Raw genomic sequence first — 23,709 nt, forward strand, 5'->3', positions numbered from 1 at the left:
GGCAACAGGGACTTTCTGTTTTAGCAAATAAAAAACGATCTAAATAAAAATTATCTCTCTTATCATTAGAAAACAGTGTGAAATGAATAATTACAGACTGCATTAAAAACCCGCATGTTTGTCTTGTCTTCTGTCTCACATACGATCATAATGTTGATAACGTAAATAAACGCTGATCATTCTATGGGAGCCAAGCTTTCTGCTGCTTGTTTATATTCGTGTGCTTCGTGCTCTTGTCGAGACACGAAGACATAAAACAGCTGAAATAAACTGCAGGGATCTGAAGTATAAAAGCCGAACAGGTTTAATCGCCCCTCACATTACCAGCCGCAACACAGGCTCAAAATAAAAAAGAAAAGAAAATGACTAAAGAAAGGTTGGGGTCGGTGTGGTGTGCAGCCAGAGTCATACTCGTTATATCTGAAATGTCTCTTTGCGGGAGACTTTTACTAACAAAACAGTCAAAAGTCTCGTTAAGGAATATCTGCACAGCCGGAGAGAAGCCGGCGGTGGACAGGACATCACCGACAGACTGCACGTGCAGCGGGCCCCAGCCGGTCATTTAGCTTTTTCTTATTTTACAAGTGAACCATTTAAATTTAAAAAAAAAAGGGGGACCTCCTCAGAGAAGGAAACGTAATGGATACTAAAAGATTACTGGTTCGGGCAAAAAAGCAACAAAAAAGCAACAAAAACAAACCGCTAACAGCTTAAAAATAGAGCTAATTCGTTTATTGGTGTCTCATTTTTATCTTATATTTTTTGAGAAATTCAATCCTCCTGCTGGCTGAGTACACGGCTGCAGATGTGGACTGCATCATGCTGCTAAACAAGAGCCCCAATTAAAGTTATAAACTTAATTAAACCTGAAAGTAAGAAAGAGAAGAGGACTCGAGAATTTAGATTAATACAAATAAATACAGAAACTCATAATAATAATAATAATAATAATAATAATAATAATAATGTTTGGCAAAATATTAAGGGACTATTACCATGTATATTACCATGTCACCATGTGATATTAATGCGAATCAGACACGCTCGGTTGCGCCAGATTGTAAAAGATTTGGGATTTATTTTTCTCATTTTCGCTGTCTCTCAAACTCTTAGGTAATCTCGACAATATCCTAAAAATTAAGGACGTGATTTGAGCCAGCTTAACCAATTTGACTACCGACAGACATAAAGGCCCATCTTGTTTCCTTAACCGCTTCATTCCAGCGTTTTATAGTCTAGAAAAGGCAAATTGCCGGCGCGGCTTCGTTGTACCAGATCGTTGCGCACGAAGCCAAGTAACCTATTTCAGCGAGCATGATGGGCTTAACGATTCATAATTAGGCCAATTCGATATTTACAAGTGCTCATTTTCAAATGGCAAAGCTGCTTAATGAGGCTCTGATTCTCTTCCACTGTGAGTGGACATATGCGCAGTAACGGACGCCCCTGATAACGCGCTTCGTGCGGGCCTCCACAACATAAACACAAAGAAAATATTTATGCAACATTGAAGTCTAATGACGACTGAATTTAGGAGCTGTTGTCGCTCGAATTTGCGGCTTGATCCATTTACACTTGTCCCATTTTCTCTCTTTTTTGTCACATAATTGGAACACAAATGAATTTTCCACAAATGCCAGTTAATAAGCATTTGGCTTCCTTGGAAAAGAAGGGAAGAGTCCTTTAAAGGTTAATAAAAAGATATCATTTTTTTCTCTAAGTAGGAGGTTAAGGTCCTACGCCATGCAACAACGGGAATCAAAGCAGTCATTTTCATCCCCTAATTACATTAATGTCATGTGTTGTATCTCCCGCGTGTTTACCAAAAAAGCTGTCCCCCTTCTGAGCTTGACCTCCCATTTCTACTGGCTGCATAATAGCGGAGGCTGAAGCTCGGTGTGGGCCCTACTTCAGACGTGCGTCGAGCCTGAAGGTCGGAGTGCTGCGTGTGCGTGTATCTGATACACTGTAGGCTACTGAGGCGGCATCAGCTTGAGGAAGGCATTTCTCTTTACCCCGACAAACCTTCAGGGGGCTTTTAGCATTTGTTCAGTCTGCAGTCTCTGGAAAACATCTGATTCATTTTTTAACCAGTCCCAGATGCGCCAGTGTGAGAGTGTGTGTGCATGAGCGCGGCAGTGTGAGCCTGTCAGTGCGAGAGAAATTTGGGAGAATATCTGCTGTCTGTAGAAGGGGAGGGAAACAAGAACCGTGTGGATTTTTTTAAATATATCTTTTTAGGTATGAACGCAGATACGTGCGTCTCATACTGCGATATGACATCGATGGATTCATATTATAGTACATCTACTGCGCAAAGTAGAGATCACCAAGCGAACCCTTTCAGGACTTTCCCAACCACTGAAACAAAATACAGCCCAACGTTCATTCCGGGTAAAGGGCAGGCTTACGGAGAGAAGTCCAGGAGTCCTTTCCAGCCGGACTGCCAGTCACTGGATGGCGCTGAGGAGGGCACCTTCAACAAATACCAGCTCTTCATGCAGCGACCGACCTGCAAAACTCCCCCGGAAGGCAGCAAGCTGCACCCGGACAGCGCACACAACGGGACACTCATCTCCTGCTATGGTGAGTGCGCACGAACTAAATGTGCGATTTCTCCAGGGAATATATGTGCTGGCCAGAAATGTAACGGAAATACGAGTCAGGACGGGACATTTGTGAGCAATAAGTGCAATTTATAGTATTGTCTAACACACGGTGTGAAAATAAGCTGTCAAAGTAGAGCAGAGAGGAGGAGAAAGTGTGCGTATTAGTGTGCCATAAGTTCGTTTGTTGAACCCATCAGCCTGACTGGAGAAGCCGAGGTATGAAAAGAAAACATTTTTTGAAAAACAGACCTATTTTCTTCGAGCAGAACTGGTTCTGACTCAGGAACATAACCTTCACATTAAAGCCCTTAAATCCGGATAATTGCAGAAAAAGTAAATATTAGAAGTAGGCTGATTTTTTTTTTTTTTACATGTCTAGTGAGATTAAAGGATTTAAGGTACTTGTACACCTGCAAGGTGAGTTATAATTAATGCATCAAACCTCTGGGTTTTATTTTAATTTAATGAGGCGCTTTGACCAAAGGCAGTTTGGTATTTTTGTGTCTTTAAATCGACTTTTTGTCCGCTTTTTTTGCGCACTGGCGCTACAAAATAAAAGCGCAAAGGCAGAAATTTGTTTCCTGTGTCTATCACTGCTTCGCTGGACTGGTGAGCCCGCAGCACCGCTGTTCTCACTCAACTACAACTGCAGCATGTTATCATCAACAATAAATTATCTTGATCGCTTACAAATAAACTCAACTCATGAAATATTGCTGTTATTATTATTATTTGGGGCACTTTAAAACCTGTCTGCGTAACGCGGAACCCTCAGCCTTAAAGCCTACGAAACATAAAGCCTAATTTTTGGAGACTTTTTGGACGTGCAGGAAATGGGCCTATAATTTGCTTTCCAGCACGTCCTGCTTATTCTGTGAGAGTAAACACAAAAGGGCAAATTCTTCTTTTTTCAGGTGTCTTTGTTAATATAAATTAATCCATTTGATGGAGGTTTATAAGCCAAAAGCAATGCATAGTTTGTGTCCCTTAATTGTCCATGTAGTCAACTTCGTACCAAATGCATTTAAATAGCGTTTATAATGAACGCTTTACAGTTTTGCGACAGTCACGACAATTCTGAAGCCACGCTTAAGGTCGGCAAAAGAAAAGGTTCTGCTTTTATTAAAATCAAAACAGACAACTTCATTAAGCCGATGGATCCGATTCAAATTATTCCGAGTGACAAAAGGTCAAAAGGGCAATAGGGTGAAAAAAAGTGACAGACAATAATCTTAAATATTTTTATGTCACATCTCTGTAATATTCTACATCAAAAATCAGATTTTGGTGAACACTGAGCCAGACCGGTTGGCGTCAATTCCAGATGTTTACCACAGTGATATAGACGAAAACATCTGTTGGGATCACAGCTAAAACTAAGTGAATCTAGTCCTTTGCGGCAATCCATCCTAAATGCATCTAATGCAGTTCTCACTGAAAGTTCAGAAAAGTGCCAAAACTTGAGATCTAAAACTGCTCATTACACATAATGAATAAAAGTGCTTTGGTCTAATTCTGCTCTACGTGATCTGTGAGGAGGAGACCGACAGTATGTACATTTTTGTATAACCACCATCACACATCCATGAAGTGCAAAGTGTTCTTTTTTGTTCTGAGAAAAAAAAAATGGTGTCACTCTTCACTTTAGTCTGAACTGTCACCTTTTCTGCCTCCAACATTTTCAGCACCCCTGCACTGAACTAAATCGACTTGGCAAGTGCACTGACAGAATCATTTAAACACCATCATTAAATGCAACATTGCCTCCCTTGAGGAGAGCTGTGCAATGTTAATATTGAAAATGTTGCAGCCAGATGAAGGCATCATGGCTCTGGGGAGGATACTTTGGGGACTTGCCAAAGCCTCAGGCGTCAACAGGGTTGTGCTGTTATGTGTGGTCCTCAATGGGAGATATATTGCTCAATGCTGATGCTTTATCTCCATCATGATGACAAAACTGTCTCGTCCCCAAAGGGAATTTTGAATGTGGTAACTTCAGCTACGGCTCTAAAGCTGTTTATGGCAAATCTCTATGTCATTCTGAAGATTTTACATGAAATTGTTTTCATACATCAAAACACCCAAAAGAGAGGCAACCAGCTCTTTTAGATATGTATTAAAATTGCCATTTTTTAAATATACATAAAGTGCAAAGAACTGGAATTTTGTATTATTGTGGAATATATTTAATAACTGCTCCATAATATCCACATTTCTTCTTTTAAATTTACACCTTTGATTTAGGAGATTTATCCAAAACCCCTGAAACACCTTTACATTCACATGATTTCAGTGCAGCTCAGTACAGTTCATCTGAGAAAACTGTAAATTTATAGAAATCTAAAAAATATTTTAAAATCCAATTTAAATATTAATCAAAATATTTCAGGCTTTTATTTTTAAATTTTACTTTATTAAAAAACATCCAGGTTCATGTGGTGTGGACATACTCTTAAATCTTGTTTATTAATAATACAACATTGTCTCATAAACCACGTCTGTAGAAAAAGCAGAAAACAACACTGACTCAGGAAGCATGAATCAACATGCAGCCGTGCACAGTAGTGGCTCCGATCGGTGGGACTGTTCATTCTAAGCCTATGTTAATCAGGTAGACCGTTCTGCAGTGAAGACAGGGATGGAGCCGACTACCTGCTCACATGGCGATGAATGAAATAAAAATCCCTGGAGCTGATCGAGAGCTGAGGAATGCAGGTCAGCGCCGCAGGAGAGGGCCGCATTAATGCAAGGCAGATGTGCATTACTGGATCCTATAGTTATTATTCATACTCCCCAAACATCAGATCTCCAAAGCTACAGAGAGTCCCCAAGATGACAAAGTGGGACTGGTTTACATAACCCTGTCTCAACAATACCTTGTACAAATAAGCAAGGAGTCAGAAATGGACAAGGAGATTGGGTAATGATTTGAGAGACCCGAGAGAAATGAGAGGGTTTCCAGGAAAGCGGCACATGTGTGGGAACGACTGTTTATGTGCACAGCACTTTATTGAACTCACTGTTTAATTTTAATTAATTTCAGTTTTTTGCCTTTGATAGGGGCTGCCCGCTTCAGAGGGGAGATCATATTGTTTCATGAACATAAACCAATCGTTAGATTCTTCTCACTCAGTATTTATAAAATGAAAGTAAGGCTTAAAGGTGGAAATCAGAGAGACACTAGTGTTGTGGTAATGCTAGTGAAACTCGGGCTAAACGCTCAATGTGCCATATCCTTTTCGCCTCTTCACAAAATAACCAAAGCAAATTATACACTCCGAAAGTACAACAATTGTCAATCTTTGTACTTTTAAACAAGCCCTCCTCCCCCTCAGTGGGACATTGAGCATCCTGTGATATGTAAAACATTTTCTCAGCATATGAAAACCAAAACACGAGCTCAAAAAGTCCTGTCAGCTCTTTAAAAGAGTCCTGTCAAAATACAGTATTCTAAGTACGCGTTAAAAGGCTTGGGGAAGTGATGTCACAGGATACACATGTGCTGATGACTAACACATTGTGTTGGTTTTAGCAAAAACGCGAGCGCCAGAGTGACACCTGTGATCGTACCAGCATGCTTCTGCGAACCAGAATAAATTCAAAAACGTAATGAGTGAATGCTTGGAAGCAGTGGCTCATATAAATGTGTGACTCGGGACGCAAAGCAGCAGCAACTGGCCCGCCATGAAAAGAAATATACATCCATATAGCTTTGGCAACCCGAGATCTTGTTCTGTATGGTGTTGTTTTTCTCAATGTCAGGTTCCTGCTCGTATCTGTTCCTGCACTCACTCTTGCTGCTGCGTTTTGCTGCTTTTTTGCTTTAACATTCAGTCATCCCTCTTGCAGGCGAAGGTAACGCACATACCAAAAATAAAGCGACTGACTCGGGCCAGCTGGCACACACTGTGGGGCCTGTTGTGCTGAGTCTGGCTCTCTGGCTTCACCTTTACTACTTTCATCAGTTAAATCTGACTCTAATCTAACCTCTGCAAGGTTGTTGAACAATGCGAACATATGGCCGCACAGGACTGTAGTGTGATCAAAAAGAGACATACGTTTGTAAAGTCATGGGAATGACAAGAATTTGCTTGCCACTGTGATCTACTAGAAGAGAGGGCTTTTGTAATGACCAACCTAACTGTAATGTTGCAGCAATAGAAAGAGTGGAAAATGTAATTTATCTTAATGCTTAATATGCAGTTTATATACAGTTCAAACTCATGAATGTTTTTCTCAAGATTCTCCACATTTAAGAAAGACACTTGGGTTCTTCGTCCACTAGTTTCCCCTCAAACGACCTTAACCCCACAACTATTTTTTGCGCATTTTGATATGAGACATTGAGCGACCCAGCCCAAGGTAATATGACAGTAGTGAGGTTTAACAGAAAGACTTTTTCTGTTTCCCAGGGAATCTGCATTCTTGCATGAGCCGCTGGCATAGATCTCTCCTCAGGAACATCTGGGAGCCTCCCTTCCACTGAGGAAACAACAGTCAACATCAGGTCTTAGAGCGTGGTGCAGAAAAAACATAATCCGGGCTGAAGCGTGTCTGCGAGCCGACATTGACTGTAAATTAATAGTCACCTGTTGACAACCAAACCTGAAGGAATATTTGACTTTATTTGGTGGAGTGCTGCTGTCAGCTCCGAATGCTTTGAGAGAACATTTCAGAGCACTTTGTTTAAAAGCATTCCCTTCCCTATTTAGTGTTTGGTCATTAACCCTTCCCCAGGTTACTAATTTATAGTGTTTCTTTTATTTGGCTTCACTTGACCCTCCCTGTCCCGTTCCATAAAAACCGAGAGGGTGCCCTGTTGCTTTACAACCAGTTAAATTACACTTTGATGTTTTCTCTCTGTTTTCAGCAGTGATTAAATTGCTGACCCTAGTAAACATCTGACCTCGGCTAACTGAAGAGGTCTGCAGCTTGTCACAGAGAAACTGGCACATTGCGCAGATGGTGCGTTCACATATACGTTGCTGAATGCTCAAACTAGAACAACTGTCAAAAACACATTCCTGTGAATGCCAAAAAAATTCGGAGCCAGCGCAGTGGAATCTTGGCTCCCAAAAGAAAGCAGTGTGTGATGGCTGTGTTCTCTGGAGCAGCGTGCAGAAGAGACAGCTCAGCATGCGGGAAAACTGAAAGATGCTTGTGGGAAAGGATTCTGTGTGGTTAGCGTGACAGAGAGAAAAGGGATGAGTTTGGCATACTAGACAGACAAAAGATGTTGATTATTGCAGATTCCAGTGTAAAATATGGCGGTAAAAGACTGGGTTAAGCTCAGAGACTTAAAGGGAAAGTTCAGCGTGGGAAAATCCCTGATTAAGTCTCTTCTTGGATCTGATGGATGAGACAGTTATTAACACTTATAGGGATGTATGCTGTAGCCAGTTAACTAACTGTGTAGACTAGTAACTAGTTAAGCCTAAAATACATCTATCAATAGATTTCAGGAAGAGCAAAATACAGCCACGTGATCAAAACTGACTCGTAACAGTCTCAATTTCTCCTGCAAAATCCCAAAAGAACAACGAAAGAACAACAAACAAAGTTAAGGAATCTTGAGGCAAATGACTGCAAATAGTCAACACTGCTTTATGGGATTTCCAGTGCAATATACTGCAATATAACAACATCAAGCCCCAATCTAAATGAATGGAAAGAGACTCATAACCGCAGTTTAAACAGTGTAAGGGGCATAAAAACACACTGGTGGTATAGACTCACCACTCAGATCTGATGAAATCTGTTTAGATTAGTGACTTTGCCTCAAAAAAATGTTCCCCTTTAACGTTATACCTCCACCACACTTGAGCAAAGTTTTACCACATTATGGATGAATTTACAACCCAGTCCTGAGTGCTGACACAATCACTGTCACTGGGTTATCCCATCAGAGTGCTGAAAATGGGATATGAGATACAGCATGCCACCACACAACTGAAAGTGTCATGAAAGTCAAATGTGTGTGTGCATCAGTGCAATAAAACTGGATTGAATTATATGTTTCTGGGTTCAGCTGATATAAAGCACATAGCTCAGAATGGCTCTTTGGATGCAAGGGCAGGACAACGCCCCTCTTTGGTAGTACCTTTGGCAAATTGTCCTATATATTTCTATTCAGGCCATGTTTTTTTGGATCTATGCACAAAGAACTGAAAATGACAAAGTTAAAAAACAAAAAACAACAAAAGCCAAAAGAACTAACTTTCTGTGATGTCCACAGTTTGCTCATTTCTATGGATAAAACAGATGAAATATACATAAACTGATACAAATGCATGTGAAAAGAAAGTTTTCACCAGACCCAGTCTTGTGAAATATTAAGTTCACCCTTACTGCTTCCATGGAAATTAAGAGGGTAAGTAGGAGCCAGGCACTGCTAATCAAATGCACTTGAATAACTGATCATTAGCAAATGTGAGCACCTCTCTAAAAACAGAAGTTTCATCACTTTGCTGGTTTGGAGCATTCAGATGTGTGTTAACACAATGCTACTATCTTCTGAATAGTGGATGACCCAGAAAATCCACTCCAAGGTCAGAGACAGGAGCTACATCTCAAACTCTACAGTCCTCACTTAGCATGTTAGATGTTAAAGTGCATAGCAGTACAATTAGAAAAAGACCAAACAAGTATGGCTTGTTTGGAAAGCTACTCTTCTCTCTAAAAAAAAAAAAAAATTTAAAAAATGGCAGTGCGGCTTAGGTTTGCACAGTTGTATCTAAACAAATCACGAGAACTCTGGCTCAATGTCCTTTGAGCAGAGGAGACCAAAGTGGAGATGTCTGGCCATAATGCATAGTGCCACGTTTGGTGAAAAGAAAACGCAGCAGATCGACACAAACACCTCATACCAATTGTCAAGCACGGTGGTGGTGGGGTGATGATTTGGGCTTGTTTCACAGCTACAGCACCTGGGCACCTTGGACCACTGGGTCGGCCAATGAACTCCTTTGTATACAAAAGTATTCTAGAGTCAAATGTGAGACCATCTGTCCAAAAGCTTAAGCTTGGGCAAAACTGGGGTATGCAAACAGACAATGATCCCAAGCATGGCAGCAGATCTACAGCAAAATTAGTGAAAAAAAAAAAAAAAAGAATAAAGGTGTTGCAATGGCCCAGTCAAAGCCCGACCTCAACGTAATTGAAATGCTCCAGAAACCGAAGAGACCTTAAGTTCTCGCTACAAACCTCAAGGCCAGCAAACCTCAGCAAAATGAAACAACCCTATAAAGAAGAGTGGGCCAAGATTCCTCCACAATGATGTGAGACATTTGGTAAAGTCATACAAAACACAATTATTTCAAGTTATTGCTGGTGAAGGTGGTTCTCCAAGCTACTGAATCATGGGGTGTACTTAGTTTTCCTCTTTCACATGACTATATGTTATATATATGTTACTTCCTGGTGGAATTTTTCAGAGACAGGCAAGCAATTTACCTCATCTTTCCAGTCCTTATGTCTTTAGCAGGCTGCCCACGGTAGCCTCACATTTAGTTACGGTAATGGGATTGGCATTGATCAGCGGATCCAACATGTGGATAAGAAAAGAAATATGTGTATTTAAAAAAACTGTTAAATCATTTTTTTAATTGCACTGACAAATCGGAGTACCTCCCACACTCCATCTTACCCTTTTCCCATCTCCTCATCTGTGTGCAGCTGCAGTCTCACAGGATATGTGCCCCTTGCTCAGGGGCATAACTGGATTTTCTCTCACAGATGCAAATGCCAGACAGGAACCTGGAGTTGACCTGTCTTACTTTACTAACACTAGAGCCATGCTCCTGCCCAGAGGCAGAATAAAATGACTGTACGTAGCTCGAGGAGACGAGGCCAGCTCAGGGGTTGGTGATGTCAGAACATCTGCCTGCATGGAGACTGTAAAAAGGTCTGACAGGTAGGCCACTGCTGTATGAGGACATGAACTCCAGTTGGGCAACGCTGTGTTGTTCCATTAGTGTTTCAGCCCATGTAGGTCTGAGCCAGAAAGCAGGGAAGGGCTGCAGCAGTTCTGAGGGGATGACTATTGACATCTCATTGTGGGACACACAAGCCCAAAGCGTACTAATCCATGAAAACAAACATGCTTGTTGCAGACAACCACCGCCTAACTTCATCACCCTAAAACTATTCAGTCATCTTGTTAACCACTAAAAAAAAAAAGACTCTGTGACTCACTGTGTGTCAAAAGGTGTCAACTCTCTTCAGTGAGGTAACTTTCTAAGAATGACACACGGCCATTACTGACGTTACTCAGAAGAAAAATGCAACGTGACAAAAGCAAATGCATGCATACAAGCGCATAACTTTCAATCATTTGGCAATTCCTAACTCTGAGAAAAGTCCTGTTGGACTAAAGTAATGGTGGTGTTGCACAAGACTCACAAGTCTGTTTATATGGAGGAGACCATTATGCGCTGGTTTCAGACCAATACAGTTAGGACAGGGCACTCTCCATGCCCATTTGCAGGAAAGGCAAACAGAGGCTGACCGAGCACACTGTTCTCACTGGCCAGCAACCAGAGCCCTTCTGCTTATTTATTCACACGGCTGTTTGTTTATTGAAGGAGAAGGGACAGCTTTCTTCATCTCTTAAAAGGAAACAAAAAGCCAGCATGTGCTGACAGGAACAGAGCAAGGTCTGTAACAAAATGGATGCACTGAAAATTGAAGGTGACAAACACAATGTTGTTTACATCTCAGGGGCAAGGCTGTGGGGTAAGCGTGGTTGCCCCCATACACAAGGCCCGCCATACACACGGCCCGAGACGCACGGGATTTTGTGCGGCTCGGATTTCAGGTGGCGTGATTGAGAGATGTGAGGGGAGAAGGGCTCGAGGGTTGTGTCGCAGGTCACACCAATGCGTCGTGACATATCTTTCAAACTTTCTTTCCTGCTGCACACAGACGAGGCCTTTGAACCTTGAAAAAAAACATCACAGAGATGATGTGTGCTTAAAGTAAATGTCATTTGGTGGGGATGCTGTAATATGATGATGAGCAGACACTCTTGGTGGCTTGAATGTGATGATTCAGCCACATTTTAAAGACACGTTGCTCTAATGAATGTTCTAACTGTAAACGTAGGACTATTACTGAGAACACACGGCGCTTTTTATTCATCTCTAAGGTGGTCAGAAAGACAACTGCCTGTTTATTATTACATAAATGAAATGATTTCACAGTAAAGCCACACTTTAGTAAATTTTGAGGATGTTTTCTAATTTGGTAACACTTTATAATACGAACAGTGACCAAGGGTGTAATTGATATTTAATCAAATGGAATTTCAGCGCATTTCATTTAAACTTACAAGGTAATTGTATTTACATACAAATACTTAAAGGTTGGTACTCTAGAAAAAAATGGGGTAACAAGTTAGGTTTTTACAGGAAAAAATAAATGATTATACTGTCAGTAAAGTTAAGTTGTGTGTGAGTAATTTTAAGTACGACATAAATAATGTTACATCGTTAAAATGCTGCACTTTTTAGCTGTATTATGGAGTTACTTAATAAAGATAAACGTCCTAATGCTGGTGAGCATCATGGTTCATAATTTTGTATTATTTAATTGTCCTTTTCTTGTAATTAAAAGGTATTCATTATGCACTACTTAAATCTACTGATAGTATAATTACTTCTTTATTTCATGCAAAAACCTGATTTATTAGCTCCTTATTCTAATGTAACTACCTTTAAGTATTTATATGTAAATATAATGACACTGTAGTTTAAATAAAAATACATTGAGATTCCATTTAATTACAGCAGAATTACACCTTTAGTTGTGGGTATAGTTATAAAGTATCACCTTCATCTTTTAATGCTTTACCCAAACGCTTGTATTTTCACATTTTAAATTCCACATTAAAGTTTTGAGCAGTAACAGTAAGCCACAGAATGAGTACTCGAGCGATTTAGTACTTGATAAAATTTGTGTGGTGCCCCTTTAAAAGAGCCAACTGTTAAAAATAAACGTTTTGACCTCTTCCTTACTTTTCTTATCTCCAAAATACAGGAAAGGACAGCAGCAGCCTGACAGAGTCTGAGTTGCCCCAGAGCGTCGACCCTCCTGGGATGGAAAGCAGCTACCTGAACCTAAAGGAAACTGGAGTGAAGGGGCAGAGCGAGCGCCCGGGGTCGGACCTTTCTAGCCCACTGGAAAAAAGCGAGGCCGAGAGCAACAAAGGCAAGAAGAGGCGCAATCGCACTACGTTCACCAGCTACCAGCTGGAGGAGCTGGAGAAGGTTTTCCAGAAGACGCACTACCCTGATGTATATGCCCGTGAGCAGCTGGCACTCAGGACAGACCTGACAGAGGCCCGTGTACAGGTGAGGATGAAGTAAAAACAGAGGGTCACGCTTGAAAAGCACCTTTCTGCATTGACATAAGCCAATAAGTCCTTTATTTATAAGAGAAAATGAATCTCTGTCATCTAAAACAAGTATCACCAGATTTTATTTATGTCATAGAAACAAATTAGTGTAATACACAATTAATCTATTTTGTGACATATCCCCATGTTGGTGTTGTTCCTATATCATCACAAATATGTTGATCCAGGATCAAGATTGCAACTGGCCAAAACTATTATTAGCAACTTGATAATATATTTATTATATTGTATAAATTAATAAAAAAAACAGTTGGAATGCTTACCATTTGTCCCAGAAGAGACTTTTATATAAACAAAATCATTTCTTTTCGTTTTCCTCCACAGTCCAAAGCAACATCACAACAGTGTGATTGGTCAGTTGCAATTGTGGACAAACATAATTATGATGACGTAAGAACAACACCAGCATAGAGATATCAGACAGACCGGGTCACATGCATAACCCCCCCACCCACGCAGAGTCATGGTTTAGGGAAAAACAAACAAACAAAAAAACATTAGGTGTTTTGATTCTATTGGCACTGTAATCAAACATATGGTTTAGGAACGATCATGATCGTGTTAAAGACAATGTTGCATTGTGAGTGGGAAATTAACAACTGTCTGTCCACTGGAGAACTTTGAGACTTTAATACAAACATATGTCATTTTCGTGCACTTGCTGAAGCAGCTGATGGTGTCCTTCTTTCTAGTTAAGACAGTTTCCATGAGTACAGTTGTTTGCACGCTGATAATCATTCGGGGAACTGACAGGGAAGGCTGAGAGTTACAAAGACTGCTCCTAGCATTAGACAGCAAGGCCTATTGTTCTCCATCTGTCTTTGTGCCTGCCAGTTTTAGATCAGAGTGGGATGGAGGAGACTTAGGGAATACGCTGCTCTTAGCACTTACATGGTGTAGACTCTGGAAAGGGTCAGAGGCCAAGGGTTTCTCCCCACACCGCCATGTTTAAACTACTTCACTGCACAGCTCTGGAGGCAGCGAGGGAAAACACATGGAACACCATCAAAGCTATTTTGGCATGGATATAAAAAACACTTTGAGATGCCAGTTTCAATTTCCACACACAGTCCGAGACATAGTCAGGGACAGAGAACCTGGCCTGGTCCTTGTGGTGGTACAGTAAAATAAGTACATTCATGTTGCATTCACACAGACCCATCTATGCCCCAGATGAATATAATTAACGTCTTCATCTGACAGGCACACTGCAGACTGTGTTGAGTCACTGTGAGGTTTGACCCATACTTCTAAAATCAAACCCTAAATATGCACGCAATCAAGACTAAACCCCACAATTTCAACTGAAGGTACATTGAGACAAAGTCCAGGGATATCCAATTGTTGAATACCAAGGGGCACTCGATGCTTGGAAAGCAATCGAGAATCCTTTTCATCTGCAAAACAACAGCAATTGAAATCCAGAATACAGATGTTTTCTGCCAAATTGCCAGTGTCAAGGTCCTACGGTTTCATCCTCAGTTTTGATGTCGAATGTCTTTATAAAATCAGGCTGCAGCTTTCCAATAACACAATCTGTGACTTCTGGTGCCATTACTTTCTTTAGAAGCAATTAGCTCAGAGCCTCGTGACTTGAACTTCACCATACGGCCTACTTTTTATTGAGGAGGAGGAGGCTGTGTGTGATTGACTGCTGAGGCAGTCTATCAATTGCAGTGGTCCTAGATGACAGAGATGAGGTGAGACGGCTGGACTTCAAAGCTGCTTTTGGAGCTGTGGACTCTGCCCTCCCTTTCTCCCTCTTCCTTTCTCTCTGCCTGCTGGCTCTGGAGCATAAATAAAGCTCTTTAATGGCTCTGTAAGCTGCATTTCGCTGTCAGCGTCTTTAGCAATTACTGTATCACCGCCAAGCTATTTGAGCTCCAAGACCACTGAGCCACCTTCCTTGCAGATGTCTGCTAAAATAAAATAAACAGGAGTCGTGAGTGTGTGTAGTTGGTAAATAGCATCATTTTGGGTTTTATATATCATTAACCACTGGTGTTCATCATGACAAACAATTAAGACAATTTATGTTAATTGGAAAACTGCTTGCACAAAGAGAGCAGTGACCTTCAATTTCTCAAGAACTGCATGAATTTATAAGTCAGGGAATATGAGAGATGGAGCAGCAAGGGACACATCTGACTCCACAATGTTTCCCGAATTATCTCTCTGCCAAACTATTTGGCAGGGGTCTCGTTCCTACTGCCGTTCAAAGGAAAAGCTACGTAGAGCAAACTCTCTGTGAAACATTACACACTCAGAAACCAAGACAAGGGAAATATATGTGCTCAGAAACTGTTTATGAAAAAGCTTCCAGTAAGTGCTTGAGAGGGTCCAGGTTAAAATACTGCATTTGTTGGAGAGCAACTTTGAAATGTGAATATAACATGGTATGCAAATGTGTGTGATTCTGTGTGTATGTGTGTGCACGCCTGGTCCACTGCTCTTGTCTGCACGCCTCTCAAAGGTCAGAGGGGTTAGCTGCGGAAAGCCGAGGGCTTAGGCATCAGGAAATTAAACATGAAATGAAAACAAGCTCCAGTTTGAACATTCTCCCATCTCACTTTCCAATATCCCCACTTCCCCTCACTGACTTAAAACGGAGGGAGAAGAGAGACATGGAGAGAGGGGTCGGAGTTGGGGGCGGGGTGGCGAGGGACAGAAGAGCCTGAGCTACAACACAGGAGTGGGAGTACAATAACGGCGCTGGGTGACTGACAGCAGAGCTTTGAAATATGCGATTTTTAATATTTTTGATAATAATCTAAGACCAGAATCCAGAAGGTCATTCATCAGGCTCTGTTGCTATTCTGACAGCATTTCCTCGAAGATTTAACGTTTAAATATTCTTCTGATATGGCTTTAGAATATAAGTAAGTTTACATTGTGATTAACTGTTTTCACTGTAGCTGGCTTGTACCAATCGCTGTTGTATGAATAGACTCTTACCTATACTATAAAACTAAATGCAGGTACACTGGACATCATAAACAGCTCGTGGTTTCCCTGTGGCGAGTTAGTAAATGGACAAACTTATATGACATCTTTCAAACTTTGCCAGAATTGTATATATTTGGAGGGAAACAGAGTCCTTGAGCTGGTAATTAGATAGTAACATATCTTTGTAGAACTGAGACTGTAATGAAACTTAATGTTGGCGTTTTCATGTTGGGGCTTATATGTGGAACCTTGTGATATTATGAGCTCGTGTAACGACAGAGCCACCAAAGGAAAGGCATGACAAATCTTAAACAATAATAGATCCCACATCCTCAGGAGGAGTATAAAATAGACCCACAAACCTACTTCCAAACATATGATATAATTCAAAGGGCTACAACCCCTCACCTTGACATTGGGGTTCAGCCACAACCTCACATATCAGCTTACCACTCAGTAAGGGTGAGCTGTTCTCTAATCTCACCAGCTGACCCAAAGAATGTCGGAGTCAGACGACACTTCTTTACGTCAGTTTCTTGCAAAAATACAGACATATGGATATGTTATTCACTTTGACTTTGCTAGGAGGTCAACGCATTTGGAAAAATGAGACGATGAGTTTGCAGGTTGGGGTGCTTATAGGTGGTCTTATCTCATATGTTTAAAATCAACTCCTTACTATAAGAAAATCAGCATTTTTGGTATTATATCATACACATTTTGCAAATATGCATTTGTATGACAATGCTCAATTCTGCCACCAAACTTTATTGTTGACTGAGAGAAATGGCCAGAGACAAGAGTGGGGATTTGAAGGGGATGACTGAAGGGAAATTGCATGTCAGGGACTGTGAAAACCACAAGCTGATTGGGCTGGGAATCAGCCCAACAATCCAAGTCCTAACCCCTGTGTCAAAGCGAGGCTGCCCTCTCTTTTCTCTTTGAAGAAGTTTCCCCCTTCTCTCCAGGGAGGATAAGATTCAAACAACCAACAAATAGATACAGATAAACATGTGGAGACTCCCAGTAACCCCCTCTGCTTTTTCTATTCTCTTGCAAGGAAATGTGAGAAAATTCTCCAGAAAATTTTTTTAATGAAAGATGCAGTTGTTGTGATAATCTGTATGGTTTAATCTATATGTGTTGACTATTTTGAAACATACAGTACTGTATAAAAGTCTTGGTCTACCCTTCATTTCCTTATATTTTACTTCCAAGGCGCCAGACTTTCTCAGAAGTTTTTAAAGTGGTCCAAGGTTTTGTTTGGACATTGGCTCTTTTTTTCTCTCATTTTCAGTCCAATCTTTCTAACTGACTGTTTTTAGATGAATGTTTTTTCTTGTTTGTTAACCCAGCTAACATTGACTTATGCATCACTCAAATATAAAAAGCACCTAACTCAAGGGATGGGGGACTCAAGGGAACTCAAGGGAACCAGTGTTGTACATAAAACACATCTTAGTAAAGAATCACTTTTAAATTGTATCTTTAGGCACTTTTTTACTAGCCAACTGTTGCAAAAGCACATCATTTGTTTCATATTTATTTTATTGAATCTACAAAAAATGCCAAAGATAACACACTTTGACAGAAGAAGTGACAGGCCTATCTAAAGGTCAGGTCCTTAAGAAACAGGGGGAAAAAAATCCAGTAAATACCTGACACAGGACATGTGAGATCCGTCCATCTACTGTTTACTGGAACCACATCAGAAATTGCCTGAGTGGAGAGGTGGCTGTCAAGAAGTCGTTCTGAAGGTAGAGAAACAGGGAGAAAAGGCGGAGGTATATCACATTACACAAGAACTGGACTGAAAATCAGCGACAACAACTCTTCTGGAGTGATGAATGTAGATTTTATATTTCTGGTTGTCGATATGTACGGAGAAAGTGAAGAGAGAGGTACTGCAGTGAGCGTCTACAGCCTTCTGTAAAATACAATGGAGGCTCTGTCATGGCTTGGGGCTGCATTTCAGCCCGTGGTGTCGAGGATCCTGTCAGATTTTGATGCAGTATCGTCTGGAAAGCATCTGACTGGCAACAGCTTCAGCATCACAATGATCACAAACATACTGACAATGCAGTAAAAGTGTACCTGGATAGAAAACAATACACTGTAGAAAACTATTGCTTATGTAATGGCTTCCCCAGAGCCCAGACCTCAAAATCTTCACAGAGAATAGAACAAAAGACAGCCAACAACACCCAAAAAAGATCTTTGAATGTCCTTCGAGAAGCCTGAAGAACTACTCCCAAAGACCGCTTAAAGAAACTACACGCAAGTTTGCCTGAGAGAGTTCAGGTTGTGTTGAAGAATAAATGTGTTCATGCCTATGCCAAATAAACCCTATATAAGGAAGAAACCTTTGGAAGAGCAAAAGTGATGAGATTTGTCTTCCAGTATGTAGAACATCCTGAAATTCTACAGTGTATTAGGCATCACTGAAATTAACACTAAGATTTTAGGGGAAAAAATATTCTTGGAGAGTTCTTTTAGGATTCAGCCTTTACTACCTCTAGAAATCGGTCCTTCATAACCATCTTCTACTTTGCAGTCATGGAGAAGTGGCCTAAGCACCCTGCACTTGGTCTGTCAGCAGGTTCCTGAAAGCTCGACCCTCTGAGAAGTAGCAAGTCTATAAATCTGAAGAGCAGTAGTCATTTCATGTGTTACAAACAATGCTTAGTAAAACTAAAGATGAATATACACACACACATATATTCTATGGATATATATACAGTATATATGCCCTTGGTCAAAAGTTCAACATTTGTTCTATGGATTATACAGAGGGATTCCCCACTGGATCCCACTGTGCTGACATGTGGGAGAGAGCACACCTTTCTCAGAGTGATTTATGAACGGCTACAGGCCCAGATGTGGATCTGTCGACGCGGGCAGCCTGAAGGGAGGCAGACGTCTGTGTATCAAAGGGAGGAGCTGAAACATGCAGCACCAGGGGAGACTCGCCATTTTCACATCAATAGCTCAGTGTGGACGGCACTTTAAAGACACGTCAAGTCTTAAAATCGGGGCTCGGACTTTCATGTGCGGCAGAATTTATTTGCTTCACTGTCCTCATTTTATGTGGTCTCTTACTTTGTCTTTCTTAGCAAGAAGATGGCCCAGTTTTCTGTGGGAAAAACTAAAGCACTCTGTGTACTTTTTAAGAGCTTTAATGGCCTTGTTTAAGAAGGATATTCACATTTCTGTTTGATAGTGTTTGGTCTCTATTTGGTTAGAGGTACTGTCCTGATAGACTGTTTTCTTCGCAGGTGTGGTTCCAGAACCGCAGAGCCAAGTGGAGGAAGAGAGAGCGTTTTGGCCAGATGCAACAGGTCCGCACGCACTTCTCCACAGCTTACGAGCTGCCGTTGCTCACTCGGCCTGAGAACTATGCACAGGTAAATGTTCAGTCCTCAGTGGCGTGCACATTACAGATACACCTGATAGCAGATATCAGAATTGCAGTTAGGAAGTGTGAAATTAAACCTGTAATAGCTGTTATTATGGGGCAGAGAGAAACCTCTGAACACAGCGTTCACATATCACAGCAGTAAAATTGTAGTTGGAATGATTTAGGTCTAATATTTGCTCTCTCTCAATGTTTCTTCAGTCTTAGAGTTAAATTTGAGGGCTTCTACTATTAACAGCAGCTGATGTGGCTAAAAAAAAAAAAAAAATCAAAAACAATTCTCTGCAGGTAACTATTACTATGGCAGGACTATTATTTTTCATGTGTTCATTTGAAACAACAGTTATTATGAAAATATCCCCTCCTCTTCTTCTCCAGATCCAGAACCCTTCATGGATAGGGAGCAGCAGCGGAGCATCTCCGGTGCCCGGCTGTGTCGTGCCTTGTGACTCTGTGCCCTCCTGCATGCCCCCTCACCCTCACGGTCCTGGAGGCGTCTCTGACTTCCTGGGCGTACCAAGTCCAGGAAGCAGCCACATGGGACAGACTCATATGGGCAGTCTGTTTGGGGGCGCTGGGATCGGTGGGGGAATCAATGGCTATGATCTCAATGTTGATCCAGACCGAAAGTCCTCCAGCATAGCTGCGCTGCGTATGAAGGCCAAGGAACACAGTGCAGCCATCTCCTGGGCTACATGATGTTCCAGCCAGATCCCAACCTGCCCCCATAAGGCAGCCGTGGAGCAGCCATCAGCAAGCACTATGGGGGGAGGAGGAGAGCACTAATGATAACACAGGTCAAATGAACAGGGGGAGACTGTGGAGATAACAGAGGCCACCGCAGCTGCTGATGCAACCAAGACAACTGTGTCTATGACAATCAGCAGATGCTGAAAGTGAGAGAAAAGCAGAGGCGTGACTTAGATGAGAATATCACCTAGATGCTCATTCTTGATTCCTTGATCTCTCAGGTCTCATGCAACTATGGTGTTTACACCCCAATAAACCGATTAATATGATGCTGTTGTCAGTAAAATTAAGCAAACCCAAACCTGGTTTTATTAATGTCCTCATAGCCTTATACCCTATAATGCCAAATACAGTATCTTCATTTAAAGAGCCGATCTTAATTCAGATCATTTACCTTCTTTATCCTATCTTTTATACCGACCATCCCACCATTCTGTTCCACTGTATAAACCAGTTCATTTCTGTACATTTCACTAGTATGTTGTTGGGAGTTTATCTCCCTGCAGAGAAGGGCAGAGTAAGTGAACAGAGTCTAACTGAGCGAGAGCAGACATGGCCTGCCAATTGAGTCTGGGTGGAGGGGAGGGCTTAGATTGGCAGCAATTTCAAATGAAGTTGTCATTTCCCTCCCAGGGTTCCCTCCACAGGTTCAACTAATAGGCTCAGGCTTCAGGTTACAGGAAATGGTGTCTCCATTGGCAGACAAGGCACAGGAATGCACAGCAGCAACCTTCAACACCAGCTTACCACGCCAGCTCTAATCAGCAACCAGCAGGAATAGACACAGTTAATTAGCATCAAAGTGAGCCTTTCTGCCCTGCGAACGCTGCAGTACATCACAGTCTACACGGTGAGGACATACTGCACACACACAGAAGTGATCGCTTCATCGCTAGACGTGGGTTCAGCAGGGATGAAGGTTCGATTCATAGCTTGGTAACAGAATCTTATACATGCCAGAGACTGCAGGCCAAATCAGTGGGCCTAATCGTCCCGAAGAGCATTCGGTAATGTTTGTCAATGTGATGACATTAGAGCTGGACTACAGGAATGTGGTGAGCATGTCCAGTGATTGTAGGGGTATCTGTGTGTGTGTTACCCCGCCGGAATAAGCTTGTCACCAGAGCTGGGCTCCAGGCCGAGGCTAGAGACAGGCTTCATTAGCCTTTTGGCTGATCTCTCTATGACGCATGCTGGGCTACATATCGGTTTTCTTTTCTCCTGCGTGGATGATGGCAAGAAACCCAGTGTGACGTCTTGAAATGTCTCGCTGCCCAAAACCCAAAGATATTCAGTTTATGGTAACATAAGATAAAGTTAAACATCAATTCAACAGTTTGTTTGGCGTTTTTGCTTGACAAATGACTTCATTGATCAAGTGTATATGATTATAGTTGTTGAGTCACTGTGACCCACTGCTGCAGTTACATATGAGATTTCAGCAATATAAAAAACCCCTCTTTTAATGGTGATACTTGTCTATTTAACTACTAAATGTTGCGTCAGCATCTCAAACCAAAACAAAAGGGCCCGCTGGCCACTGCTCCCCTCCCTCATTTCATATTTCAGTTACAGTTAGGAAGGTATTTTACATGACAGCCAAAAACACCAACAAAAATCCAGTCATGATAATTGGCTGACGTCTGCATTATGAAACTTATTGCATGGTAGCCATGTGCTTTAATTCAGCTGATCATGAGGCCACCGTGGTGATGAAAGTTTGTGTTGCCGTTCTCTTTTTCCGTTCTGCTGCGGCTGAGGTGGCAGAATAATTTGAAAATGAAGTGGAGGGTTAGCAGTTTGATTCTCCTCTCTGGGCAAGACAGCAAACCCAGTTTAATCTCAGGGACAGGCCCACACCTTGCATGGCTCTGTCCTCTTAGTGGTTGCTTACTGGTCTTAATCTTAAAGGTTTAGTTTCCTGGACTTGGATTAATTCTAGTCCTGGACTAAAACTTTTTTCAGCTGGGATCCTTATCAACGTTTTCTTTTAGTCTTGGGCTAGGCTTAATACAAGCCTAGGACTGATACAAGCAAACGTGCTACATAAGCGCAGTCCATTTACTACTCCTCTGCTCGCTGTTTCACCGTGTGGACAGTGCGGAGGAAACAAGAACGAGCAAAAGAGAGCAAAACAACAGAATTCAGATAATCTGAAATGATGTGACTGCACAGAAAATACTTATTTGCTTCTTGGGGGCAAATGCTGATTGCTCAGCCTCTACATTGTCTTTTCATTTTTAGTGTCATTCTGGTCTCTTTATGAGGACGTCCCAAACAGAGGGACTCACATGCACTAGCATGCACAACCATGTTTTCCGTTCAGAACATTTATGAAGAATCAAAAATGTTAACGTTTACCTTTGTGTGTGCAAGGAGAGACCATTTAATGAGGACCAGATGATGATGTCTTTATTCTCTTTATATATTCCCTGCAGAGGGTACTCAAACCTCAGCACAGTAAAAGACAAGGACCTCTAAGATTAGAAATGTGTGACTCAATCCTTACTTTGTCAAGTTGACCTTGCGTTGCCGGTACTCCCTCAGTGCTCCACTCCTCTGCAGCTCCGTCCGTGTTGATACTACTGAAATAAAGCAATTGAAATCCATGGTTATAATGTCATATTGTGTGAATATGAACAATATAATATAATATTGTTCTTTTGCTTGTACATTTGTTTTGCTTATTTGTCAAATAATGGACCACAAGAGATAAGCCAATGAAGTATTACCTTAATATTGCCGAAAAATGTAAAATTATGTTCTTTGTTACTTTGAAAAGTAGCCATGGAAGAAAGGCTGAAATTGTGTTCAAATTTTTTATGGCTTTAAGCATTTTTTGTATATTAATCAAGTATTTCCATGTATGATTGTGCCAATGCAATAAGTTATTGCACTTAGATTGTCCGAATCTTTTCTTTAATCATTATTTTTGCCTATTCCACTGGGACACTTCCACTGCGACTACGTGGTTTTGTTTTTGTCCCAGCAGAAAAAGAAAAACTAAGAAAAGAGAAAAAAAACTAAGCCCGTCCATATTTAGTACTGCTCATGTGCTGTATTTTTGTACAGAAGTAACTCGCTGTGTCTGTTAATGATGGTTTCTAAATGATTTTGAAATAAATTGATCTCCAGTGGCAGAATGAGTGCAAATAGTTTTGTTTTTCTTTCTTTGAAAGGTTAAGAAATTTGAAAATTTAAGAAATCATGTCCACCACAATCATTTTCTGAAAGAGAAGGGGTTTGGTTTATTTGGGTTGTTTCTTTGGGCGAGTGAATGCTGGCTGTAGGATTGTATTTAATGGATAGAGGGACAGCGAGTTGTAAACAACTATTAAACCGACATATTGAAAAACCACAAGTAGTGGCTCTATAGTTATATATAATATATATAACTTTTGGAGCTACTTGGTGTTTTTGTCCCTTGTGAATTTGGGAGCAGCTGAAAATATTTCTTGAATAAACAATAAGAAATGATGTTGCGCAATGTTTTGTTTTCAGCAGTAGCACAATAACGAGAACTTTTCATACAGTATATGCAAAATAAGCTCTGACGGTAGAAAGTATTGTTTAAC

The 23,709-nt window shown here is 41.1% G+C and overlaps 1 protein-coding gene across 1 annotated transcript; it reads left to right on the forward strand.

The window, feature by feature from the left end:
• The first annotated feature begins 1,866 nt into the window (after positions 1 to 1,866).
• On the forward strand, positions 1,867 to 23,280 carry alx4b (ALX homeobox 4b). Its single transcript, XM_039615790.1, has 4 exons — positions 1,867 to 2,586; positions 12,645 to 12,958; positions 19,245 to 19,373; positions 19,763 to 23,280. Exons 1-4 carry the CDS (start codon positions 2,244 to 2,246, stop codon positions 20,081 to 20,083), a joined length of 1,107 nt encoding a protein of 368 aa, XP_039471724.1. The 5' UTR covers positions 1,867 to 2,243; the 3' UTR covers positions 20,084 to 23,280.
• The last annotated feature ends 429 nt before the right edge of the window (positions 23,281 to 23,709 follow it).

The sequence above is a fragment of the Oreochromis aureus genome, linkage group 7 (genome assembly GCF_013358895.1).
Source record: "Oreochromis aureus strain Israel breed Guangdong linkage group 7, ZZ_aureus, whole genome shotgun sequence".
Taxonomy (NCBI): Eukaryota; Metazoa; Chordata; class Actinopteri; order Cichliformes; family Cichlidae; genus Oreochromis; species Oreochromis aureus.

What these genes read in the sequence shown, in the direction of transcription:
- alx4b (XM_039615790.1), top strand. Translation starts at nt 2,244, where the DNA reads ATGAACGCAGATACGTGCGTCTCATACTGCGATATGACATCGATGGAT. An exon ending in TGACAGAGGCCCGTGTACAG is followed by an intron (nt 12,959 to 19,244) that starts GTGAGGATGAAG and finishes TTTTCTTCGCAG; the next exon opens with GTGTGGTTCCAGAACCGCAG. An exon ending in GGCCTGAGAACTATGCACAG is followed by an intron (nt 19,374 to 19,762) that starts GTAAATGTTCAG and finishes CTTCTTCTCCAG; the next exon opens with ATCCAGAACCCTTCATGGAT.